The sequence below is a fragment of the Carya illinoinensis genome, chromosome 1 (assembly GCF_018687715.1).
Source record: "Carya illinoinensis cultivar Pawnee chromosome 1, C.illinoinensisPawnee_v1, whole genome shotgun sequence".
NCBI lineage: Eukaryota > Viridiplantae > Streptophyta > Magnoliopsida > Fagales > Juglandaceae > Carya > Carya illinoinensis.
The window spans coordinates 24461113-24483528 of record NC_056752.1 but is presented as its reverse complement, the minus strand read 5'-3'; the positions used below and the strand labels follow the sequence as shown (position 1 = coordinate 24483528).

General features: G+C 37.4%; 1 protein-coding gene across 1 annotated transcript; it reads left to right on the top strand.

Moving 5' to 3' along the window:
* The first annotated feature begins 753 nt into the window (after positions 1 to 753).
* Positions 754 to 22053, top strand: LOC122276600 (ankyrin repeat-containing protein ITN1-like). The gene is made up of 3 exons (XM_043086484.1): positions 754 to 901; positions 10816 to 11156; positions 21445 to 22053. Exons 1-3 carry the CDS (start codon positions 754 to 756, stop codon positions 22051 to 22053), a joined length of 1098 nt encoding a protein of 365 aa, XP_042942418.1.
* The last annotated feature ends 363 nt before the right edge of the window (positions 22054 to 22416 follow it).

Sequence of the window (22416 nt, the reverse complement as noted above, 5' to 3'; positions counted from 1 at the left end):
AAGCTCTCCCAATGCATGACTCACCGATCATAATGGAAATGTTGGGAGAGCCGGGATCTCCAAACTTCTGAGGAGTCTCGCTCAATATCAATGCACTGACTTGCTCCATTAGGAAAACTTTCTTCTTAACATTCAGCTTCCTCTTCACTATGCACAAGTCCTTTAAAAATTTTGCGTACGAAGGCACTTGTTGTATGGCATCCAAAAGTGGAATATTAATCTTTACTTGCTTGAAAATCTCCTGAATCTCAGTGTGGTATTTATTCTTTTGGCCAGCTGTAAATCTCTGAGGATAGGGAACCACAGGTTGATACCCCCTACTAGTTTCAGCATCTGCACTCATAGGCTTCTTCAGTTCTGGTCTCACTACCTCTGGTTCTTTTTCAACTTCATCAGTCTCTGCTGCATCTTCAGGTGTAGGAGCAACTACCTTTGTGTCTATGGTCATCTCAGGTTGGGGACCTTCCTTCCCACTTCTCAAAGTAAGAATGGATTTCGCTGTCTCAATAACGTCCCCTGAGACATTATGCACTTGATGTTGTTGTTGCATGTATACTTGAGGATTAGGCTAAGGCTGTGCTGGAAATTTTCCTTTCTCTAGAGTACTCAAGGTCGTGCTCATCTTATTAATAGTGCCACGCAACTCATTTATGGCCTGAGTGTTCTGATTATTTGTGGTAGCCTGAATCTACATGAATTGCTAAAGTGTATTGGCCATCTGTGCCATACTATCATCTAGAGACTTCTTTGCAAATGGTTGAGGCTGAGAACTCTGAGCAGATACATGAGGCTGAAATCCAAGAGGAGCCACAAAAGGATAGCTCTAAGAACTCTGATATGGCTGATAGTGGTGCTGAGAAGCACCCTGATGAAATGGATGCTGCTGAGATGGTGGAGACCGGCCAGGCTGATCATTTCTCCATGAGAAATTTGGGTGATTCCTCCACCCCGGATTATATGTGTTAGAGAAAGGCTGATTTTGTGCTTTGTTAACCCAGTTAGCTGATTGCATCTGTTCAGACCCACTTTCTTGAAATACTGGCATAATCGAGCAGTCTTGGGTCTTATGGTTTGAATCAGCACATATAGAACATGCATCTACTACTTTCATCGCCTTCACTTTTTTCAGTTCCATGACCTCTAGTCTTCTAGTTAAAGCAGTTATTTGGGCTTGAACATCAATGTCTTCCTTAAGCTCATATCTACCCCCTCCAGATATAGCCCTTAGTGGCTGTGCTGTTAACGGCACTTGATCAGTACGAGTGTTCCACTGTTGTGCGCTCTCAGCAAGATAGTCAAAAAATGATAGTGCTTCATCAGGTTCCTTACTAAAGAATTCCCCATTGCACATCGTCTGAACAAACTGCTTGCATTCTAGAGTGAGACCAGTGTAAAAATAGCTCACCAACCTCCAAGATTCGAAGCCATGATGTGGAAAGATGTTTACCAAATCTTTAAATTTTTCCCAACTGGCCTGAAAAGTCTCATCAGGTTTCTAATTGAATTGACTGATTTGCTCTTGCAAAAACTGAGTTCTCTGAAAAGGAAAATTTTTTTGTAAGAATTCACGCTGCATATCAGACCAACTAGAGATAGAATTAGGCCTCAAAGAATTAAACCAAATCTTTGCTTTATCCTTTAAAGAGAAAAGAAATAAACGAAGTCTAATAAATTCATCGGTAATGGCCCTAGTAATAAAAGTAGTGCAAGCCAACTCAAAATCTGTCAAGTACTGGTAAGGACTCTCATAATCCATCCCGTGGAACTGAGGTATCACTGACATCATACCATGCTTAATAGAAAAATTAGGTGCATCATTAGGTAAAACAATGCATGAAGGTGTAGTGGTGCGAGTGGGTTGCAAATAATCCTTTAGAGTGCGTGGTGCAGGTGCAGTCATGTTTTGTTCAATTTCAATATCCTCGCTCATAGAAGAGACAGAAGAGCTATCTATCTCTGAGCTATGTATACTACTCTCAACACTTGATGTGACTCTAAGCAACCTATTTGAATTGTCTCTCACCCGTGACATGAAACATCAATCTAAATAGCATAAATAAGATTCAAGTGACTGAGTGGTAGATGCAAATGAAATGTGCAACCAGAGATAAGATAGTAAAAAAATAAAAAAATAAAAAAAATAACAAGTTTAAATTTAAGTTAGACAACTTTTTCCCAGCAACGGCACCAAAAACTTGACTCACTCAAAAATGAGTAGCACCAAGGCTATCCCAAAGTGCAGGAGGATGTCGTGTAATAATTAGGAATAAATTCCTAGATCGTCTCCTCAGGGAAAGTTACTTAAAATCAAACTCATTTAAAATGGTGAAAATATTCACAAAGAGAAAAATAAAAATGATGGAATGTGCAATTGATGGAAGAGTGCAACAAGAATGAAAAAGGGCACTAGTCATGGACTAGATTCATATTTTTAGATTTGTTTGAGTGTCGAAATGAAATGTAAAAGACTAACAAATTGAAACTAACAATCAAAGAGTCAACTAAACTGAACAATCTTAATTAATCTGAAAATTAAATAATGAAACTGAAATTATTTAAGTCCTAATTAAACTTTTAATCAATCTAATATGCTGGAACTAAGAGATTAATAAAACTAAACTAAGAATTAAACTAGATTAGAAAGTAATTGACAAAATACAAACTGAAAATTGAAAAGCCCCAAAACCAAGATTCTAGAGTTCATCCTTGTATTCAAATCACAAATTCTCAAAATTAATCCATAGCAATTGTAATCACTATTAAATGAAAGCTTAAAGAAGTGAGAAAAATAAATAACACGAAATAAATAAATAGCAAATAAATTGTCCAAACTTCTAAGCCAAAAATCTCAAAAATGTTCCATAAACTTTAAACTGAAATTAAATAAAAAAATAGAGAATGAAAAGTCTGGACGAAAACTCCCCTTCACTGTTCACTCTGAAAATTAATCTAAACCGACTAACACTCCCCTGGATGAAAAGCTCAACTCCCTCTACTCCCCACGTATCACTCTGAAAATTAAATCCAACCTTTAATGAAAACTCAAGAAAAACTTCTCTCCAATCCCCACCGACTTCTTGTAATAAATCACCACAGACTTCTCTCAAATCCTACTTCAACGTAAGAGTGTAGAGCCAGCAAAAATAAAATAAAAGTCCCCCGCTGACTCTCTCCTGATCAACCCTTTAAATCACCACCGACTCCCCTTTTTCATCATGCACCAACTTTCCCTTTTATTCAGACGTGGGTGATCAGCCAGCTCTTCTCTTTTTCCTGCACCGACCCTCTTTTCATTTAATCATGGGTTCTTTCTCTTCTTTCTTCCAGAAAAACAGCACCGACCTTCACACTCCCATTTAATCATGACTTCTCTTCTTTTTTCCAGTCTCTTCCACCAACCCACGTTTCAGCCAGCTCAAAATCATCCTCGCCGCATCACTTCTTCCCCTCATTGATGAACCTGCTTTTATTTTTTTATTCAATCATGCACCGGCTCTTTTTATTTAATCATCATGCACCGACTTTCTTCCACCATGAAAATTAATTATATCCCAACCGAACCACTTTCCCTCAACTCTCCAACGTGTACTCCAACATGTAAAATTTAGATCTCCTAGACGTCTCTCTACTCCAACGTAAATATATCATCCAATCAAGTCCACTTTAGCTGTACCAACCGACATCAAATATTTGATTCTACTTGAATATAATATCTCTTGCCTTTCTCTTATAAATGTCCAACATTCACCACTAGCCAGCCTCTTTTTCTTTTCCGTAAATGTCCAAATCTATTTTCTTATGCTTTTCGTAAACTCTGAAAATCCAGGCATGCTTTCCTCCTTTTTCAACGTACGTGTCTCCACTTGATTTCAACCCCCTTTTTAGAATTTGACGTTGCATGTGTTTGTCTGCCGCAAACCATTTTCTTCACCGCATGCATCTATAAACAACCACCGAAAAGTCATCTTGTGTTGGATCTCATGTGAATTTTATTTAAGCTGAAAATAAGTAGATAAAAATAACACTCAAACATAAATTAAAATGAAAAACAGATTATCAAAAACATGTTATATATGTGAGGAAATATTGCCCAATTACATCATAGTTGTAAAATTAAGCATAAACATGATATCAATCAATTAAAAATCACAACTCGTATTTATGCTTATTAACCATTTTTCCATCTAAAACCAATAATAATGTCACGAAGAATTTAAAATACATTGGTTTTAAATAGCTAAAATATGCAATATTTCAGCTCAATCAAGGGGTAAGTGGCACACTTTGAGATCAGTAGAGGCTGGTTAATCCTTTTAAGTTGCAATTCCCTTGGACTTGGGAACCCAAGAGGAATTCGAGTCCTTCGTGACTAGGTGAGAAGGAAATATCCTATAGTTATGTTCTACAAGAAACACAACTGCAAGCTAAAGTTATGGAAATATTGAAGTTTAGTATGGGATTTGATGTATGGATGTTAGTAGTGATGGTAGGAGTGGAGGTATTGCCTTGTTTTGGAGAAAGCATGTCAAGATTTATGTTCTTAACTTTTATAAATCACACATACATGCTATGGTACAACTGGAGGATGGTAACGTGGAACCTTGGTTCCTTACTAGAGTATATGGAAATCTTGATGCAACTAGGAGACATAAGATGTGGAGCCTTCTCATATCTTTATTGGTCCATCAAACTCAAGCTTGGTTGCTGTTAGGTGATTATGCGAAAACCCAGTTTTCATTTTCAAACATGAACATGCATGCAATTATGCAATGTATATGACACGACACGAATATATTCAACAGCCAACAAATCCCAGCATAATCTAATCACACAAACAACTTCATCCTCCAATCCAACCGACTACCAAACTCCTCGGACTCAACGTGTGGCACAACCAACCTGATCACAAAAGATTTATTAGTGTAAAATATATTAAATCGCAAAAGATTCTTTGAAAAATACTTACAGAGCTATAATATAATTTTTGAAGGATCACGAAGGTACTAGAAGCGGTGGCACAGCCACGCAACAGTGCAAAATGGACAAGGTCGTGGGTCTCAAAACCCCAACTTTTGAACGGGAAAAAACAAAGACATGGGATGGCTGGGTGGGATGGCTGGGGAATGGCTTAGGGGTGTTGGTGAAGCTAATAGTAGTGGTGTTTGGCCGTGGGTGGTGGCATGGGTGGCTGTTGGAGGCCAAAAAGCTCAAATTGGAAAATGCAATGGATGGGCTTCACCGGTGGCGGATCAGAAAATGGGAGGGGTGGTGACAGTCACAGATAGCGCATAGCGGCGCTGTGGGCGGATGAAGAAAAAGAACGAGGGAAAGGGGAGGCAATGCTCACGCGCGGGAATGGGAGAAGCAGGGGAAAAAGAAAGAGAAGAAAGAAATAGAAGAAGGAAAAGGGAAAAAGGGCAAAGAAAAAGAGGGAAAAAGGAAAAAGAAAAATGAAAAATGAATGAAAAGAAATGAGGTCTAATTCTCACAACTTGGGTCACAAAATTGATCCAATGAAAATAATTTTAAAACAGTAAGTTGAATAAAAATAATTTAAACGCAGTGACTAGCTAAAATAAAGTAATAATAAAGAGCTCACAAAATAATAAATTTTAAAGCCCAAAAATGAATTAATTTAAATTAAAGAGCAATTTAAATACAAAATAATAATTAATATTAAGAAAGTATATCAAAATAAATTTCACAACTTAAAAATTATAAAAATAAACCAACGAGAAACACTCTAAATTTAAAACAAGAGAACAAATCTTTAAATTAAATAAACTAATCCTTCAATTAAAATACACTAAGATATGAGACATCACATCCTCCTCCCCTTAAAATAAATTTCGTCCTCGAAATTTGTAAGGTGAAATATCAACGCCAAGGCAGGATACAAGATACAACTCAGAACACGTTTGAGAGAAACATATCATCAATGATGCCCAAAGAACTATGATTATTGTTCTCTCATATCTACTCCTATAGGCGATTCCATTATACTCGCACTAGTACCCAGTGGTGTACCACATCTAGTACTCCTAGAGTAGCCATGTAATCCAAAATCTCCACTTTCACAAGAACTTTACTACAACACCCATGAAATTCCAATGACTATCATCTTCATACAATAAACTGTGCTAACATCAACAGACTCCTATACTATAACTTCCAAACCTTCATTGTATTCTATCTTTGGTAACCTAATGGCCACTTCCAACATTAACCATGAATAACATAATTGGTACAACTGAATGATAAATCTCCAACTACAAGTATCGTCCCAATTTTTCAAGTCACCACTAAATCCTCAAAATGGGCACAAATTTGAACCCCTAACTAAAACCTCTGATAATTCACCACATGCATAAAATTATGTCCTCATAAAATAACACCTAACAAAACCACTTCTTCCAAGCCAAAATGAAACAAGGACATGTACTCTCCAAATCCATACACTCACAATTATTGCGTGTCGATCTCATGCATCCTTAACCAAAACCAATACTCCTCCAATGTATGAGTGATCCATTCCTACCATTTCCATCATCCAGATCTTTACCCTCAAAATCAACAAAAATCATCTCCTAAATCCACCCCATCTATAACCTAGAACCAATAACAATTATTTCCCGAATTCAATCCAAATCTTCAGTCCTCAAAGAAATACACGAGCTAAATCAATACCTTCAATCCCCAAAGAAATATTCTCCTTGAAATTTCCTATATCAATAGCTCAACTCTGATCAACCCCATTTTAATGGTTACAGCCTAATTAGTCTCCAAAATAATTTAAGCTAGTACACCAAGCCCTGAGGAACTAAAAACTCCAATCTCATTATAAATCAATTCGTCAAGTTTGCAATTTTAAAATCTTAAACCATATTAGATTCACTTTTCGAAATCTATAAAATCGATGAACTTATATCTATAATAAAACAATCGACTCTCATAGCTTTCAAAATCTAAAACATTAAATGATAACAAATCATTTCCTAAAGTTTGGAAAACCTCAAACCTTTTGGTAAAATTCTCATAAATCTATTCTTGAATTTCGTTCAACTTACAACCTCCTACTCTATAGACTATTTCACAAACTCCACGGAACCTAAGACCTCAATTATTCTACTCCACAAAGAGATCACCCAGACCATGCCGTTCCCTTCAAGCCTCAATATCATAAAAGTAAACCAAGTCGAAAAAAGTTCAAGCCTACTACACAAAATATTCATACCTAACAATGGCATTCTCAGTCGAACCATCTTCATCACATAGCGTAACCCTTAACCCCACTATTCAACTCTGGACAAAACAAAACAAAACAAAATAAAATAAAATAAAATAAAATATCATACAATAAAATAAATAAAACAAATAAAGTAGCGTACAAATAAATAAATAAATAAATAAAATACTTCAAACAAAATAATTTCAAATCACAACTTAAAAATTTTCTGGTACTACACATACGGGACATGTGATTTTACCCAGAGCTGAACCGCTCTAATACCACTTGTGACGCCCCAAACTCCCAAGTTTGGAAACACGAGAATCGAGGCATATGGATAATGACAAAGCGGGTCATGCACTATAACCACAAGTGCTAAGTGTGTGCACATGCAATACGTGTAAGACAAAAGACGCAGCAGATAATTTAAAGTCAATCAACTAAGTACCAGAATTGTTAGATACAAATTCACTTAAATACAAATATTTCAAAAGTAGTACAGTTATCTAGTGAAAACATAAATAAACTAAAATACAATAACCAAAAGCGGGATACAAATCCCGATACATGAGAAAGTGATTCCCAATCACTCCTTCAGTGTAGCCGCAGCCTCAAGCTCAACTTCAACATTTGCATCAAAATCTACGGTACCATGAAATAGTACGGTAGGGTGTTGAATACCGGCAGATTGCGAATCTCAGTAAATAATAAACCAAACAGCCCAAGAGATGAAAATACATTCATGCAACAACAAATATGTGTGTATATGATGAAATATGCATCATACCCAAAACTATCATTTTTCCCGAAAATGATTATTTTCCAACACATGCCAAAATTTCATTTGGCCCAAAAACCAAGTTCATTAAAATAACCTCGGCCATTTTCTCAGAAAACGACCAGGTATCAAAATACACCATTTTTCCAAAAAATGGTTCACATAAATCCATTTATCTAAACCCGCCATTTCCCATGAAAATGGCCCAAATATCCAATTAACACTGTCGGCAGGAATCACAGGCTCTACCACCAACCATGCTTATCACCATACCTACCGCATGCACCGTAGGTAGGAATCACAAGCAGGACTACCACCATCCCTACTCCGTGCACCGTAGGCAGGAATCACAGGTGAGATTCTACTAGCATCTCTGCTTACTACCATCCCTACAGTACTTCTCTCTCAAACTGTTCAATCCATTCATTTCAAACATACCCAAAATCATTTTTCACATAAAAACCTAATTTTCAAATATACACAAAAACATGTATGCAATTTACAAACATGAACATGCGTGCAATTATGCAATGTATATGTCAAAACACAAATATATTTAACAGCCAATAAATCCCAGCATAATCCAATCACACAAATAACTTCATCCTCCAATCTAACCGACCCCCAAACTTCTCGGACTCAACGTCCATTACAACCAACCAGATCACAAAAGATTTGTTCGTGCAAAATATATTTAAATTGTAAAAAGTTCTTTGAAAAATACTTACAGTACTATAATATAATTTTTAAAGGATCACGGATGTGCTAGAAGTGGTGGCACAACCACTCAACAGTACAAAATGGACAAAGCCGTGGGTCTCAAAAACTTAACTTTTGAATGAGAACAAATGAAGACTTGGAATGGATAGGGAAGAGCTTACGGGTGTTGGTGAAGCTAATAGTAGTAGTGGTTGGTCGTGGGTGACGGCGTGGGCGGCGGTTGGAAGCTAAAAGGTTCAAATCAGAAAATACAATGGATGGGCTTCACCGGTGGCAGATCGAAGCTGGGGAAGGGTGGGTTAGGTAGCTGGGAGGCCGGTGGTGAAGTGGTGAAAAGGTGGTGGTCAAAGGTGGCATGACAACGGCTCTAGAGTGAAAAAGGGCCGCAGCTTCCAGCCGTGCGCTAAAGGTGGCGAGGGAGGAGCTGAAAATGGGTGGGTGAGGTCACCGGCTGAAGGGGAAGAAAATGGGAGGGGCAATGATAGTAACAGACGGCGCACATCGGCACTATGGGCAGAAGAATAAAATGTACAGGGGAGAGGGGAGGAGGGGCTTGCGCGTGAGAAGGGGAGAAATAGGGGAAACAGAAGGAGAAGAAAGAAAGAGAAGGAAAAGAGGAAAAAGGGCAAAGAAAAAGAGGGAAAAAGGAAAAAGGAAAAGAAAAATGAATGGAAAGAAATGAGGTCCAATCCTCACAACTTGGGTCACAAAATTGATCCAATGAAAATAATTTCAAAACAGTAAGTTAAATAAAAATAATTTAAATGCAGTGACTAGCTAAACTAAAGTAATAATAAAAAGCTCACAATACAATAAATTTTAAAGCCCAAAAATAAAGTAATTTAAATTAAAGACCAATTTAAATAAAAAACAATAATTAATCTTAAGAAAGTACATTAAAATAAATTTCACAACTTAAAAATCATAAAAATAAACCAATGAGAGACACTTTAAATTTAAAATAAGAGAACCAATCTTTAAATTAAATAAAATAATCATTCAATTAAAATACACTAAAATACAAGATATCACAAGTGTAGTGCAGGTGTGTGAATCATTTTAAGGAATGAGATGGGTGGGGTTATTATCTCTGCTAGTAAGAAAGAAAGGGAGGTAAATGATCCATTGGAGATAGAAATGATGGCAATTTTCGGAGGACTGCAGATTTGTATCCCTTTAGGCTTACATGAACTTCTCATTGAAAGTGACTCACTTATTATGGTAAATGAGATTCTTGCTGAAGAGGAGTCTATATCATTGTTGGACAATCTGGTTTATAAAATAATGCCACTGATGAAGTATGTTTTGAGATGTTTTATAAAGCATATTGGACGTATGGCTAATGAAGCAACTCACAGTTTGGCAAGATATGCCCGCCATCTTCAAGACCTAGTGATTTGGTGGGATTTTTATACTGAATGTACTGCTCAAATCATTTGGGCTAGTTCTTTGATGTAAATGTGGTTGGTTCTTGAATAAAGTTGTTCTCTTGTTATAAATAAAAAAATAAATCTGATTGGTAGGGCGCTAAAAATATTTATTACATATATAGCAATAACGTGCATGGAAACTGGAATTAGAATGAATTACTCATGCATTGTCTACCCACCTACCATTACTCATTTCACCCTAGTTGTCGCCAAAACTTTCGCCATTACGGACGGATGTGCCGGACCCAAGTGGTGCCCCTCATGCACCCATGCTAATTCCACTCCTCTGAGTTGCACTTATTTTTCGCATTTTGATGTTGCAAGCTGGCTTTAATGGCTTGGGAAATCTGCATTATTCTTCTAATGTATGCACATGATCACTAAATTTGGTTTCTACTTTGTAGTTCGAGCCCTGTTGCGCCGACCATTTTCAAAACTCATTAAACTCTTGGGTACGTAAGTTTCATTGGCCAAATTTGTCTAATTTCTTGAACCTTCTTATCCCTTTTTTCTTTGTATTGATTCATTTGATTAAATTGTCAATTGTTAATTGTGATCGATTGTTGACAAAGATATCGAGCATTTATATGAAATGAAGTTGGTCCATAAGCAATCCCGTCAACTTCTGCATCATATGTGCAAAGAAATCTTAATTTCAGATCAGGAAGGAAGGTCAAAGGGTAACGTTTATCAAGCCATTTTCCGTTCAATCACGGAAGGGGCTTTTGAGTTTGTTCACGATGTAGTGAAAGCGAATCCAGATCTTCTGTGGAGCTTCGATAGCAATTCAAGAAATATATTCTCATATGCTGTCCTATGCCGCCAAGCTAAAATCTTTAGTCTTATATATGGACTAGATGTGAAGAGCAACATGGTATACGAAAGAGATAACTCCGGCAACAGTATATTACATATGGCAGGGATGGCACCAGTTTCTATTATGCTTAATCGCATACCAGGTTCAGCTTTACAAATGCAGAGAGAATTACAATGGTTTAAGGTAATCTTTCACACTTTTTATATATATTTATCTGATGTACTCTTCTTCATTACTGCAAGCCGTGAATATTTTAGCACAACTGACACGAAATGTGGTGAGGAAGACATATGAATATATATTATATATAGTAAAAGCAAACAACCGAACTTTAGGTGCAATAAGGCATCAATTCAACCAAATGAGGAATCTCATTGAAAGATATAACATTTAGAGCTAGACTACGCCACTACAAGAAATTAGCCATTTTGCAGCGCTTAAAATCCTTGCAAATACATTCAAAAAACGCTGCAATTAATCAATTGTAGCGTTATTACCCTCCTTGCATGTTCGACAGTATAAAAGTGATATTTTTTATCAATAGCAACGTTATTAAAAAAATGCTGCAAAAGACCTCAGTTGCAGCGTTTTTTAACCGCTGCAAAGTCGCTCATTTCACGCTGCAAAAGGCCACCCCATGTGATTGCCATGGCGCTGCATTTGATCAATTGCAGCGAAATTTATCCTTGCTATATCACTAAATATCGCTGCAATAGCCTCCAACAACAGCAGCGCTACATTTGGTTCGTTGCTTTTGCCATTTTTTGCAACACTTGAAATCGCTGCAATTGATTTATAAGCACTGCAATTGTGTACGTCAAAAGCAACATACCGTTCTAGCGCTGCTTTTGATTGTTTTTGCAAGGACTAAAATCGCTGCAAAAAATAAAAAAGCGCTGCAAATGTGCAAAAGCAACGCTTGCTTCCTGTGTTGCATTTTGCATACTTTTCAAGGACTAAAATCGCTGCAACTGATTATTTGCAACGAATTTTGCCTATTTGCAAAGAATAAAAATCGCTGCAAATACTTAATTACAAAATTAAAAAAAAATTACTACTGAAACATACAGTTTCAGTAATTTTTTTCACTTGTATTAGAAGCAAAGTTAGTAGATCAGCTAGAATTTAATTCCCTTTACTTAATAATACAAAGGGTACATAGAAAATGTTCTACAAAGTACATTCAGTATACAACAAGTAGAAATATGTTCAGTACATTCAGTATACAACAAGTAGAAATATGTTCAGTACATAGCCAACCAGAATACATTCAGTGTAGCATAAAATCCCAGATCATAATGGTTGATATTCATTTGGTAGGTTGGCTCAAGATCTGAGGCCAACGGCATAGCAAAATCTGGAGCAAAGATGGTCATGGCAGTTTCCTGTGCGAAGGTTGGTGCCTCATATTTAAATTAATTTAATTTAATTTAAATCTTTTGTAAGTTCTTTGATTTATAACTATTTGGTAAAAGAACAAAAAAAACAAGATATGAAAGAAAGTGATTTACTCCTGCACCTTTTCCTATGCGTTTTTCTAGGTTCCCAAAGTTACTATAATTGTTGGTGGAAGCTTTGGTGCTGGAAATTATGCAATGTGGTCGTGCTTATAGTCCTGACTTCATGTTCCTTTGGCCAAATGCCAGAATTTCTGTAACGGGTGGTGCTCAGGTAGTCTTTTTTCACCCAATACAGTCTTGCATATGAATGATGTCATATTTTTGTTCGAGGTATATTGTTTCCTATGAGCAAAAAGATGGTAAAAGCATAAGATCTGCGTCTTTTTGAGTTTTAGTTAGATACCATGGCTTCCTGATTAACCAAATTATCTGCAGTGGAGAATGGTTCCCAAAGTGTTGAATTTATGATCTATCAATCTAAGTTGTTTCAAGTGTAGATTGGCATTGTTTTGTTTGAAAATTCAGGCTGCTGGTGTGCTGTCTCAAATTGAAAAAACTAACAAGAAAAGGCAAGGGATTCAGGTAAACGTTTGTGTCTTTGGGGGAAAGATGGCTTCCTATTTTTTTGCTGTGATTTTAGTCCTCTCTTTATGTATATATGGCATACCAAATGAATATCAACCATTATGGACATAGCTCACAATTACAAACTGATTTGCAGGTTGTGCAAATGAGAAGAGGTTTATACACTCCCTCCACTTGGTTATACACTCAACTAAACAAGCAATTTCTTGTAAGTAGATTAATCTTCATGTAATTGGCTGATGAAGTTTCAGTTCATACAAAGTTTCTGCAATTTTCAACCCATGCAAGCAGCTATTCGCAACAAAACCATATTGTCTCTCTTCTCTCTTCTCTCTTGAAATGAACTCATGACTCAAAGCACATGAGGCAAAACAAGAAAAAAGATAAAGCCAAACTTCCAAGGAATAGCCACCACCACATGATGAGCATGAAGCCAAGAAACACAAAAATTTCCACTTTCTTGAAACTGGTTTTCTGGGCTTCTCAAAACCAAAATTGATATTGGATAATTAGTAACTTAAATACGGGATTTCGATTTCAAGCAAAAATTAAACACATCAGAGGACAAACAGGATAAAACTAGACTCCAAAAATACTGCACCTCAAATACCCACATCAACCCGTAGACAAAAAGCAGTTATAATACAAAACATTTGTGCAAGAAATGAGATGCTTTCAGATTCAAATAACTATCAACCGTAAACCTACAAAAAGCTGCCATTTTTTAAAATCAACCAGGGCGGATGAAGGGGGAGAGAGAGACAAAATGGTTGCAGAGATACCTGTGGTGAAGTTGGGTATGTAAATACCCAAGAGTCTTGTCCTCCCGTTTGGCTTCCGATACAAAAAGATATCGGTAATTTAAATACTCCGATGGTAACGAAGGAGGACCAGAGCTCGTATGGGGAGGAAACGATGGCCGTTGCTGGTGCGGACGGAAAAGGAAGTGGAGGAGAAACTAGGGTTCGGGATGTAGTCGACGATGGAGGTAGATTTCACGGCGTGTGTATCACGGTGGTTACCGGGGCATTGAAGGTTGTATGAAATGGGCGAGCAAGTCGAAGTGGAGGAGGAGTTACAGAGTGGGTCTGATTTCGGGGGGAAAATCTAAAACTTAAAGTGTTTGGCGCCTCGATCTATTAGCAACGATGGTAGCCCGTTGTAATAAACATTATACCTATTGCAGCGCATACTTTCGCCTCTATAAATCAAAAAAGCGCTGCAAAAAAAATTTTCATTGTGTGACTCACCTAACAAAAAATTCGTTGCAAAAAATAACATATTGCAGCGAATTGTTTTGCAACACTATAAAAATCGCTGCAAAAAGCCTAAATCCTTGAAAGATATACTATTCTTGGTATTTGAAATTTGAGTACTGCAATTAAATCAAGGATCAAATATTCTTTATTAGATTGTATTGATTTTGAGGCATGGGTACAACAATATTACTCTTGAAATATATCTCTTAGCACCATGCAAATATGTTCTAACTAAGAAATAGGTTAGTGACATAGCTATTAGGGAATATGTATTACATAAATTTATATAATATATATATTAGCTAAGGATATAGTATTAATATTCCTGATCAACTGCACTGAAATTATCTTCCTCTAAGGATGTTAAACGTCTGCCAGATAGGATTCTAGATGTACTTGTGATGAAAAAGAGAAGAAGTTAGAAATACAATACAAAATTAAGTGATTGACACTTTTCCAAATATAAGAAAAATACATTTTTAATCCTCCAAGCAATCTATGTAAACTTCAACTGCCAAAAAGTCATAATGCATGTGTCACGTTACGTGTTCTCACAAATTTAACATATATCCATGTCTCAACAGTAATTAAAGGATGCAAAATGTCAATTTTTACAAGAATTATTCTATTTTCAAGCCGGTGTGTAAAGCATATAATTCACATTACATGAATTGTAAGAATTGATTTATAAGATTCAAATTTTAAAATTTATCTTCTAAATTAAATTATGCGCATAAACAATGTGTGATGTAGAGGCTTCAAAATAACAATACTCTTTTAATAATTTAAGATATATAGCATATTGCTTGCGGGTGAGTCCATGATTAGTACTCTTTGTGAGTTGGAAACTTGTATAAATCTAGGAGTTCCATCACACATAAATACGCTCAAAATTTTTGGTATGTACGTAGGATTAGGTGTTTTTGTTTTGGGTTTTCATTTTCTCGGGTTTTGCAATGGGTTTGATCAGTTTGGGTTATGGTTCTAGCTTTCAGTTTTGTTGTGGAAAATTGAAAGTACCAATCAATTATTAAAAACGTAAATATTGCAGTGAACTATTTTAAATCTATTTTAAATTAAGCCATATGATGGTGTCATATTAAAAAAGTAAAACTCTTTATTTTAATATCATATTTTACATAACTTTCTTCAATTTAAAAAGGAGTTTTAAAAAAAACTAGTAGCAAATTACTCAAAAAATAAAAAACAGTGGAGGGAGGGTGTGCGCTAATTCGTTTGTAAAAATCGCTCTGTAATTCTTAGAATTACTATACTCGGTCTTTTTTGGATTCTCCTCGCCTAGAGTTAGCCCATGGCGGCGCCCACTGCTCCCCATCATCAGAGAGGGCTGCTGGAGGGGATGGCGGGACATTGTCTTATGTACAAGTGGTATAGAAGGTTGCGGCGCCTTCCTCATTTAAGGTACCGATGAGATATCTAGTGGATGTGGATGGGGAGCCTGGTTTCCTTTTTATGGAACCAAGGATGTCAAAAGCAGCAGAGGATTTTCGTTTTGCTCTCTTCCTTAAGTTTGTGCGTATTAGGCCTACGATTGATGATATTCGCTTGCTATCATTAAATCATGGGGATTATTGGAGATTCCAATGGTTAGTGTGATGGATGATAACCATGTTTTGGTGAAGATGCAATCTGAGTGGGATTTTGTGCATGGCTGGGCAAAAGAAGGCCGTTTGATTGCTGGCTCTGTTTTTAGGCTTTTTCAATGGCCAAAGGATTTTGATCTTCGAAAAGAATCAACGTTAGCACCTCAGTGGATTTTTCTGCTTGGATTACCACTTCATATGTATCGAACGGATATGCTGCAAATTCTAGCAACAAGGCTTGGGAGGTTTTTGGGTATTGATAATGCAATGCTTCATAGAACTAGAGCATCGGGGGCCCGTATGTGTGTGGAAATAGATTTAACAGATAAGCTGGTGTAGAGTTTTCCAATAGTGCTGGCCAACAAAAAATTTTGGCAGAAGGCTTGGTATGAACGGCCAGGGTTCTACTTTAAAAAATGCTATCGTCAGGGGCACACTTCCGCTGTATGTAGGGCTGGTGAAGGACCATCGCGTGAAGGAAGAGATGTGGCCAGGGGGGTAAAGAAAATATGGCAAGGGAATAATAATAAAAAAAAGTCTGCATAAGGACCACGAACTGGATGAAGTGATGAAGGAAAATCAAAAAGATAATGTAGAGGAGGTGGTGATAGTCGAAGGAAAATATGTGTTGTCTCCTAGGGAGGATGAAGTAGAGGGTTCAAGGGATGATCCTGAGAGCTCATCGAGGAAACTATTGGAGGGGCCATGAAATGATGAGAAGGTGGAAGAGCATCCTTCAATCCAAATAGACAATATGGTGAATACTAGTGATATGGAGAGAGTGTCGCTTGCAGATGACAATGGGAGGGGCGTTTGTCCTACTATGGATTTTATTTTGGTTGATGCTTCCAAGACGCCAAGTAGTGGGGATCGTGGTCATGTTGCGATGGTATCTGAAGTTCTTGATATGGAGTGTCATCTAAGACCAGTACCTCTAGAGGTACCACCAAATCCTGTCTCGTATGGTATTGATGGGGAAGAGGAGGAAAATGTTTTGGGGTTGGCCAAACAAAAGGGATATGAGTATGATATTGTGCCGGACTCTGTTTCGAGCATCAAAAGGAAAAATATAGTTGTTCGTCAATCTCAGCGAGTGTCTACCCACACTGCTAAACTTAACCTATGAAAGATTCCATCATTGCATGGAATATAAGGGGGTTGGGTAGTTCTCAATGTGTTTTGTGTAGTTTGATTCAGAAAAATAATGGATCCATTGTCTCTCTTTTTGAGCTTTTTGCAAGAGAAGACAAGCTTCAGCGTTTCGTCAATTCATTGGGTTTTGATGGTTTTTATTGTAATGAGGCAGTAGGGGGAAAAATCTGGATTTTGTGGCAAGCCCCTTATAAGTTTGAGGTGGTTAGTGTTTCTAATTAGATGGTGATAGGATGGTTTTTGCTAGAAGGTACACGGACACTCGTATCCTTCATTTACGCTAAGTGTACTCAGTTGGATTGAAGGAGCCTATGGGAGAGTCTGGTGGTTTGTTGTTTCAATAGTCATCATTAGGTTGTTATGGGTGATTTCAACATTATACAGGTGGATCAGGAATGTGTGGGTGGATGCCCCCGAGCTGCCCAAGCTATGGATGATTTTAATGAGTGTATTGATGCTTGGAGCCTAGTGCAACTCAACTACCATAACAATCCTCTGTCTTGGTGCAATGGACAGGAGGGGACTGCTCGAAAGTGGGCAAGACTTGATCGAGTTCTTATGAATATGGCTTTTTCAACTCAGTTCAATATTGTGGAAGTTGAGTATATTAAACGGAAGTCATCAGATCACAGTCCCATGGTGGTGAGATTATCACGTATTAATACGAGGTATGGTCCCTCACCTTTTCAATTTCAAAAAATGTGTTGCTCTCATGATTCATTTCATAACCTTGTAAAGGAGATATGGGGGAAGCCTATGTTGAGATCAAGTTTGGTTGAACTGGCGGCAAAGTTGAAGCGATTTAAGATGGAGTTGTGCACTTGGAATAAAAATGTGTTTGGAAGAGTTGAAAAAAACATGTAGGATCTTGAAGCGAGGCTTGATGTAGTGGAGGCCCAACTTCAATCTGAATATGTGGCAGAAATGGAAGCAAATTATATCGTGACTAAATTGGAGATTGATGTTCGGGAGAAAAGAGAAGAGACTCGTATAGCCCAAGTAGCGAAGAAGAAGTGGCTGAAAGAGGGAGATCAAAACTCCAAGTTTTTTCATGTAGTAATATCTCAGCGGAGGCATGGAGTGGTTATTTCCCAAATGCATCTAGAGGATGGTACGCTGCTGGATTCTCCGGAGTAGGTTCACATGGGGGCTGTGGATTATTTCACAAAATTCCTTACTAAGATACCGACTATTGAGATTGCGGATTTGTCTCTGATTTTGGGTCTAGAAATGTCCATGGACGACAACTTAGAATTATGCCATTTTCCATTGGAAGAGGAAGTGAATAATGCAGTTTTGTCAATCCCACAACACAACAGTTTAGGCCTAGATGGGTATGGATCCTCTTTCTATATTTCTTGTTGGCATATTGTGAAGGAAGAGGTGGTGGAGGCAGCAAGGGATTTTTTCACGCGTTCTGCGTTACCAAGGTTCTATACTTCATCATATATTGTGCTAATACCAAAAGTGCTGGATCCTAAGAGTTTTGAAAAATTTTGGCCAATTAGCCTACGTTCAGTGGCGTATAAGATTTTTTCAAAGATCCTTGTGAACCATTTGACAGGTTTTTGAAAACATCTCTCTGGCTCAAGAGATGGTTCATACTTTGAATAAAAAAGCAGTTGGCAGAAATGTTAGGGTGAAGCTTGACATGGCATATGACATGGTGCACTAGGATTTTTTACATAATGTCCTTGTTAGTTTTGGTTTCCTGCAACAATTTTTCAACTTGGTAAAGGAAGGTGTAGCTTCCCCTTGGTTCTCAATGATGATGAATGGGTCGTATAAGGGTTTTTTCAAGACTACGAGAGGACTTTGCCAAGGAGATCCACTATCACCATATTTATTGATATAAATGCAGAAGTTCTTTCGAGGCTCCTTCGGAAAGAATTTCAAGAGGGTCGTATTGGCAAGTATCACCATCCTATGGGGTCCCCTCTAGTGTTGCATTTGTTATATGCGGATGATATTTTAATTTTCCTAAATGGTGAAAAGAGATCTCTAAGACTACTGGAGAGCATTTTATTCTGCTACGAAAGATGGTCTAGCCAGTGGGTTACTAGAGAGAAATCAACAATTTTTACCTTGCCCGTTATTAGTGCAGCTCGGCAGCGTGGTTTGGTGAGGTTAACGGGGTTTGTGCCAGGTACTTTCCTAGTCCGTACCTGGGGGTTCCATTGGTGTGTGGCCGATTGAAAGAAATTGATCTGGATCAACTGGTAGTGAAAATTTGAGCCAAGGTTACAGGGTGGAAAGTGAAATTGTTGTCACATGGGGGTGGTTAATATTGCTCAAGCATGTGTTATCTAGTATGGCTTCACATTTACTAGTTGCGATGAATGTTCCTCATATTGTTCTTAAAAAAATTAATTCCATTCTATCCACTTTCTTTTGGGGAGAGAAGAATGGGAAAGCAAAAATGAAGTGGTGTGCTTGGTCTCAAATCAGTAAGCCAACAGAGGAGGGCGGTCTGGGTTTGAGGGATTTTTCAGAGATTCAATTAGTGATGTACATCAAATTGGCTTGGCGTATTTTATCAATGGACTCGTTCTGGTCTCGTTTCATGGTGTCGAAGTATGGAACAAGTCAACATGCCACTCTGTTAGTAGCTCGAAGGAATAGGTCGAGACTTTGGAAATCAATTGTTTCAGTTCTTTCAGATGTCTGTGAGGCTACCAAAGTCTGAGTTAAGGAGGGTAGGACATGTTTTTGGTTTGACAGATGGTTTTCGAATGGTCCTTTATGTAATATGGTGGATGTGATTGGTAGTCCTTCCTTGCAAATTAAGGAGGTTTGGGTTGGTGGGCCCTGAAATTTTGAGCTGATGGAGCCACTAGTTGGTGCGTAGATTGCAGATGACGTGATCTGGGAAATTGGTGTAGGCAGGTTTGGGCGAGATGTGTTGATATGGAAACCCACACTGGATGGACGGTTTACTACAGCCAGTGCCTGGGATTTAATTCGAGTGAAGGAAGACCATCATGCTTGGATGGATTGGATCTGGAGCAAACACTTGCTAAAGAAAATATTGTTTGTATGTGGCGGGCTCGATTTAATTGTTTTGCTACAGATACAAGGGTGTAGTCACATGGAGTGGCTATGGCTTCAAAATGTGATTGTTGTACCTCACCACAAACGAACTCACTGGATAACGTTCTTGCTACTAGATAGGTCGCAGAGTAGGTATGACGTACAACTTCCTTGGCTTTAGGCATTTCCTGCTTGCACTCTAGAACTTGGTGGCACCAAGTTGAGTCCTGGATGGTGTGTGCAAAACAAGAAACTAAAAGGGGTCTACTAATTGGCTTTTTACTGAGCATCCTCACGTGGTGTTTGTGGAGAAGATGATGCCAATCTCGGATGGAGGGTGCTCAGGTTAATGAAGTGGATGTTTGAAGATTGATTCGGTCATGGTTAGGGAAATTGGTTAATAATATGGACGATAAGAAGTTGTCTCTGATTGATAAGTAGATCTTGCATGCCTTGGTAGTGCATAAACTGCATCAAGTAGCATGGTCGAAGCCTCATCTTGGCTAGTGGAAGTTAATTTGGATGGAAATTGTCGTGGGAATTCAGGTAATTGTAGTGGGGGTGGAGTATTGAGGGACCATTGGTGCTAGATAATGGCGGGCTTTTCTGCTTAGTATGGATTTGGCACCAATAACGAGGCTGAATTAAGAGCTTTACTTCAAGGGGTACATTTATGAAAAGAAATGGTCTGTCGACATGTTATTTTGGGATGTGACTCCAAGGTAGTGGTGGATTGGGCGAAGGAAAGATGATGTAACTTATGGTATCTTTGGGATTATTGGGATTCGCTTCTTCAAGAATTGGATGGTGTTCAATTCCAAGTGGTTCATCAATTCGGAGAAGGAAAGGCGGAGAGGGGCTAAATTGAAGTTTTGTATCAGGTAATTGCTTACTGAGGCTATTGAGGGGTATTAATAGATTAGATGCTTTGGGTTTCTCGTCTATTAGGAAATAATCATTTTATTTGTTATTTTTCGTTCATTAATATGCATGTTTGTTTGGAATTATTGAGTTTATTTAATTTACTGTATAAGGTTGTTTTGGTTTCTGGTTTTGATGCTTGGGATGGTTTTCTTGAATATTTGTAAATCCCACAAATCCTATTTGTTACCATGGTATTTCTTCGCCATAGGCAAGGGCAACCAATAAAATTAGGATACTGTCATTTTCTTAAGAAACAAAAACTTGTAGGAAACATTACTAATTTTTCTTATTCTTTCCTATTTCTTTCAGATACATGAATATACCCCTCCACTATATGTTTCATAGAAAGTGATGATTTTATTGAATCTAGTCAATAAAGCTTTGGCAATTATTAACTAATTTGTTATTTAATTTCCTTTATTAATTACATGACAAAGTCCTTGGTTATTGTCATTGATTGATATGTACTTCAATACATATTTTGGTAAACTATCTTTAATTTGTGTTACATATGTAGGAGGTCGAGAGAATTGTCCATCCAAAGGTCAAGGAAGTTGTAAACAATAATGATATGACTCCACGAGAGGTGTTTACAGAAAACCACAGGGACTTGATGAAAGAGGGGGAGAAATGGATGAAGGGTACAGCTACTTCTTACACAATAGTAGCCGCTCTGATTCTTACTATCATGTTTGCTGCAACCTTTACTGTTCCAGGAGGCAACAATCAAGACACAGGCTTGCCAATATTCTTCAATAAAAAATTGTTTAGGCTCTTTATAATATCTGATTCTTTATCACTATTTTCCTCTGCATCTTCTGTATTGATGTTCTTGGGCATCCTCACATCACGTTATGCAGAAGAAGACTTCTTTAAATCCTTGCCCACAAAGATGATAATAGGCCTTTCAACTCTTTTCTTCTCCATTGCAACCATGATGATAGCCTTTTCTGCAGGTCTTTTACTTGTGCTACATGAAGAATCATGGATGGTTGTTCCTGTCATATCTTTGGCTAGTGTTCCTGTCACTCTCTTCGTGTTGATGCAATTCCCCCTTCTCGTAGACATGTATATTTCAACTTATGGACCTGGCATCTTTGATAGGAAAGTGAAACAGTGGTTGTAACTTTATCCAAATGACCTAAAGTCATTCAATCAACTATTGAAGCATCGATATTATGTATATTTACCAAATGCATAAAGTACTTCTAGAATGTTATTGAAGTTTTTCATAACAATTGGAATGCTATTGAAAATTCTCATAACATTTTCTGCAATGCCTAATGTATTAAATCTTATCTTGATCAACTACACATGTCACAAGAATGTTATAGAACATTTGATTATAATTTTGAATCTTGAATGGAACATTTGATTATATCTTTCATCCTATAGAGTCATAAATATCAATTTTAAATAATTTTTAAATATATTATATTTAGCATGATGCATATCTTTATAATATTATAACAATAGGTCAAGTGCCTCA

Bases quoted from the DNA above. Each gene is read 5' to 3' on its own strand.
- LOC122276600 (XM_043086484.1), top strand. From the start codon at position 754: ATGGTTGAGGCTGAGAACTCTGAGCAGATACATGAGGCTGAAATCCAA. The intron at 902-10,815 runs GCCAGGCTGATC...TCTTAATTTCAG, and splicing joins TGCTGAGATGGTGGAGACCG to ATCAGGAAGGAAGGTCAAAG. The intron at 11,157-21,444 runs GTAATCTTTCAC...TTACATATGTAG, and splicing joins GAGAATTACAATGGTTTAAG to GAGGTCGAGAGAATTGTCCA.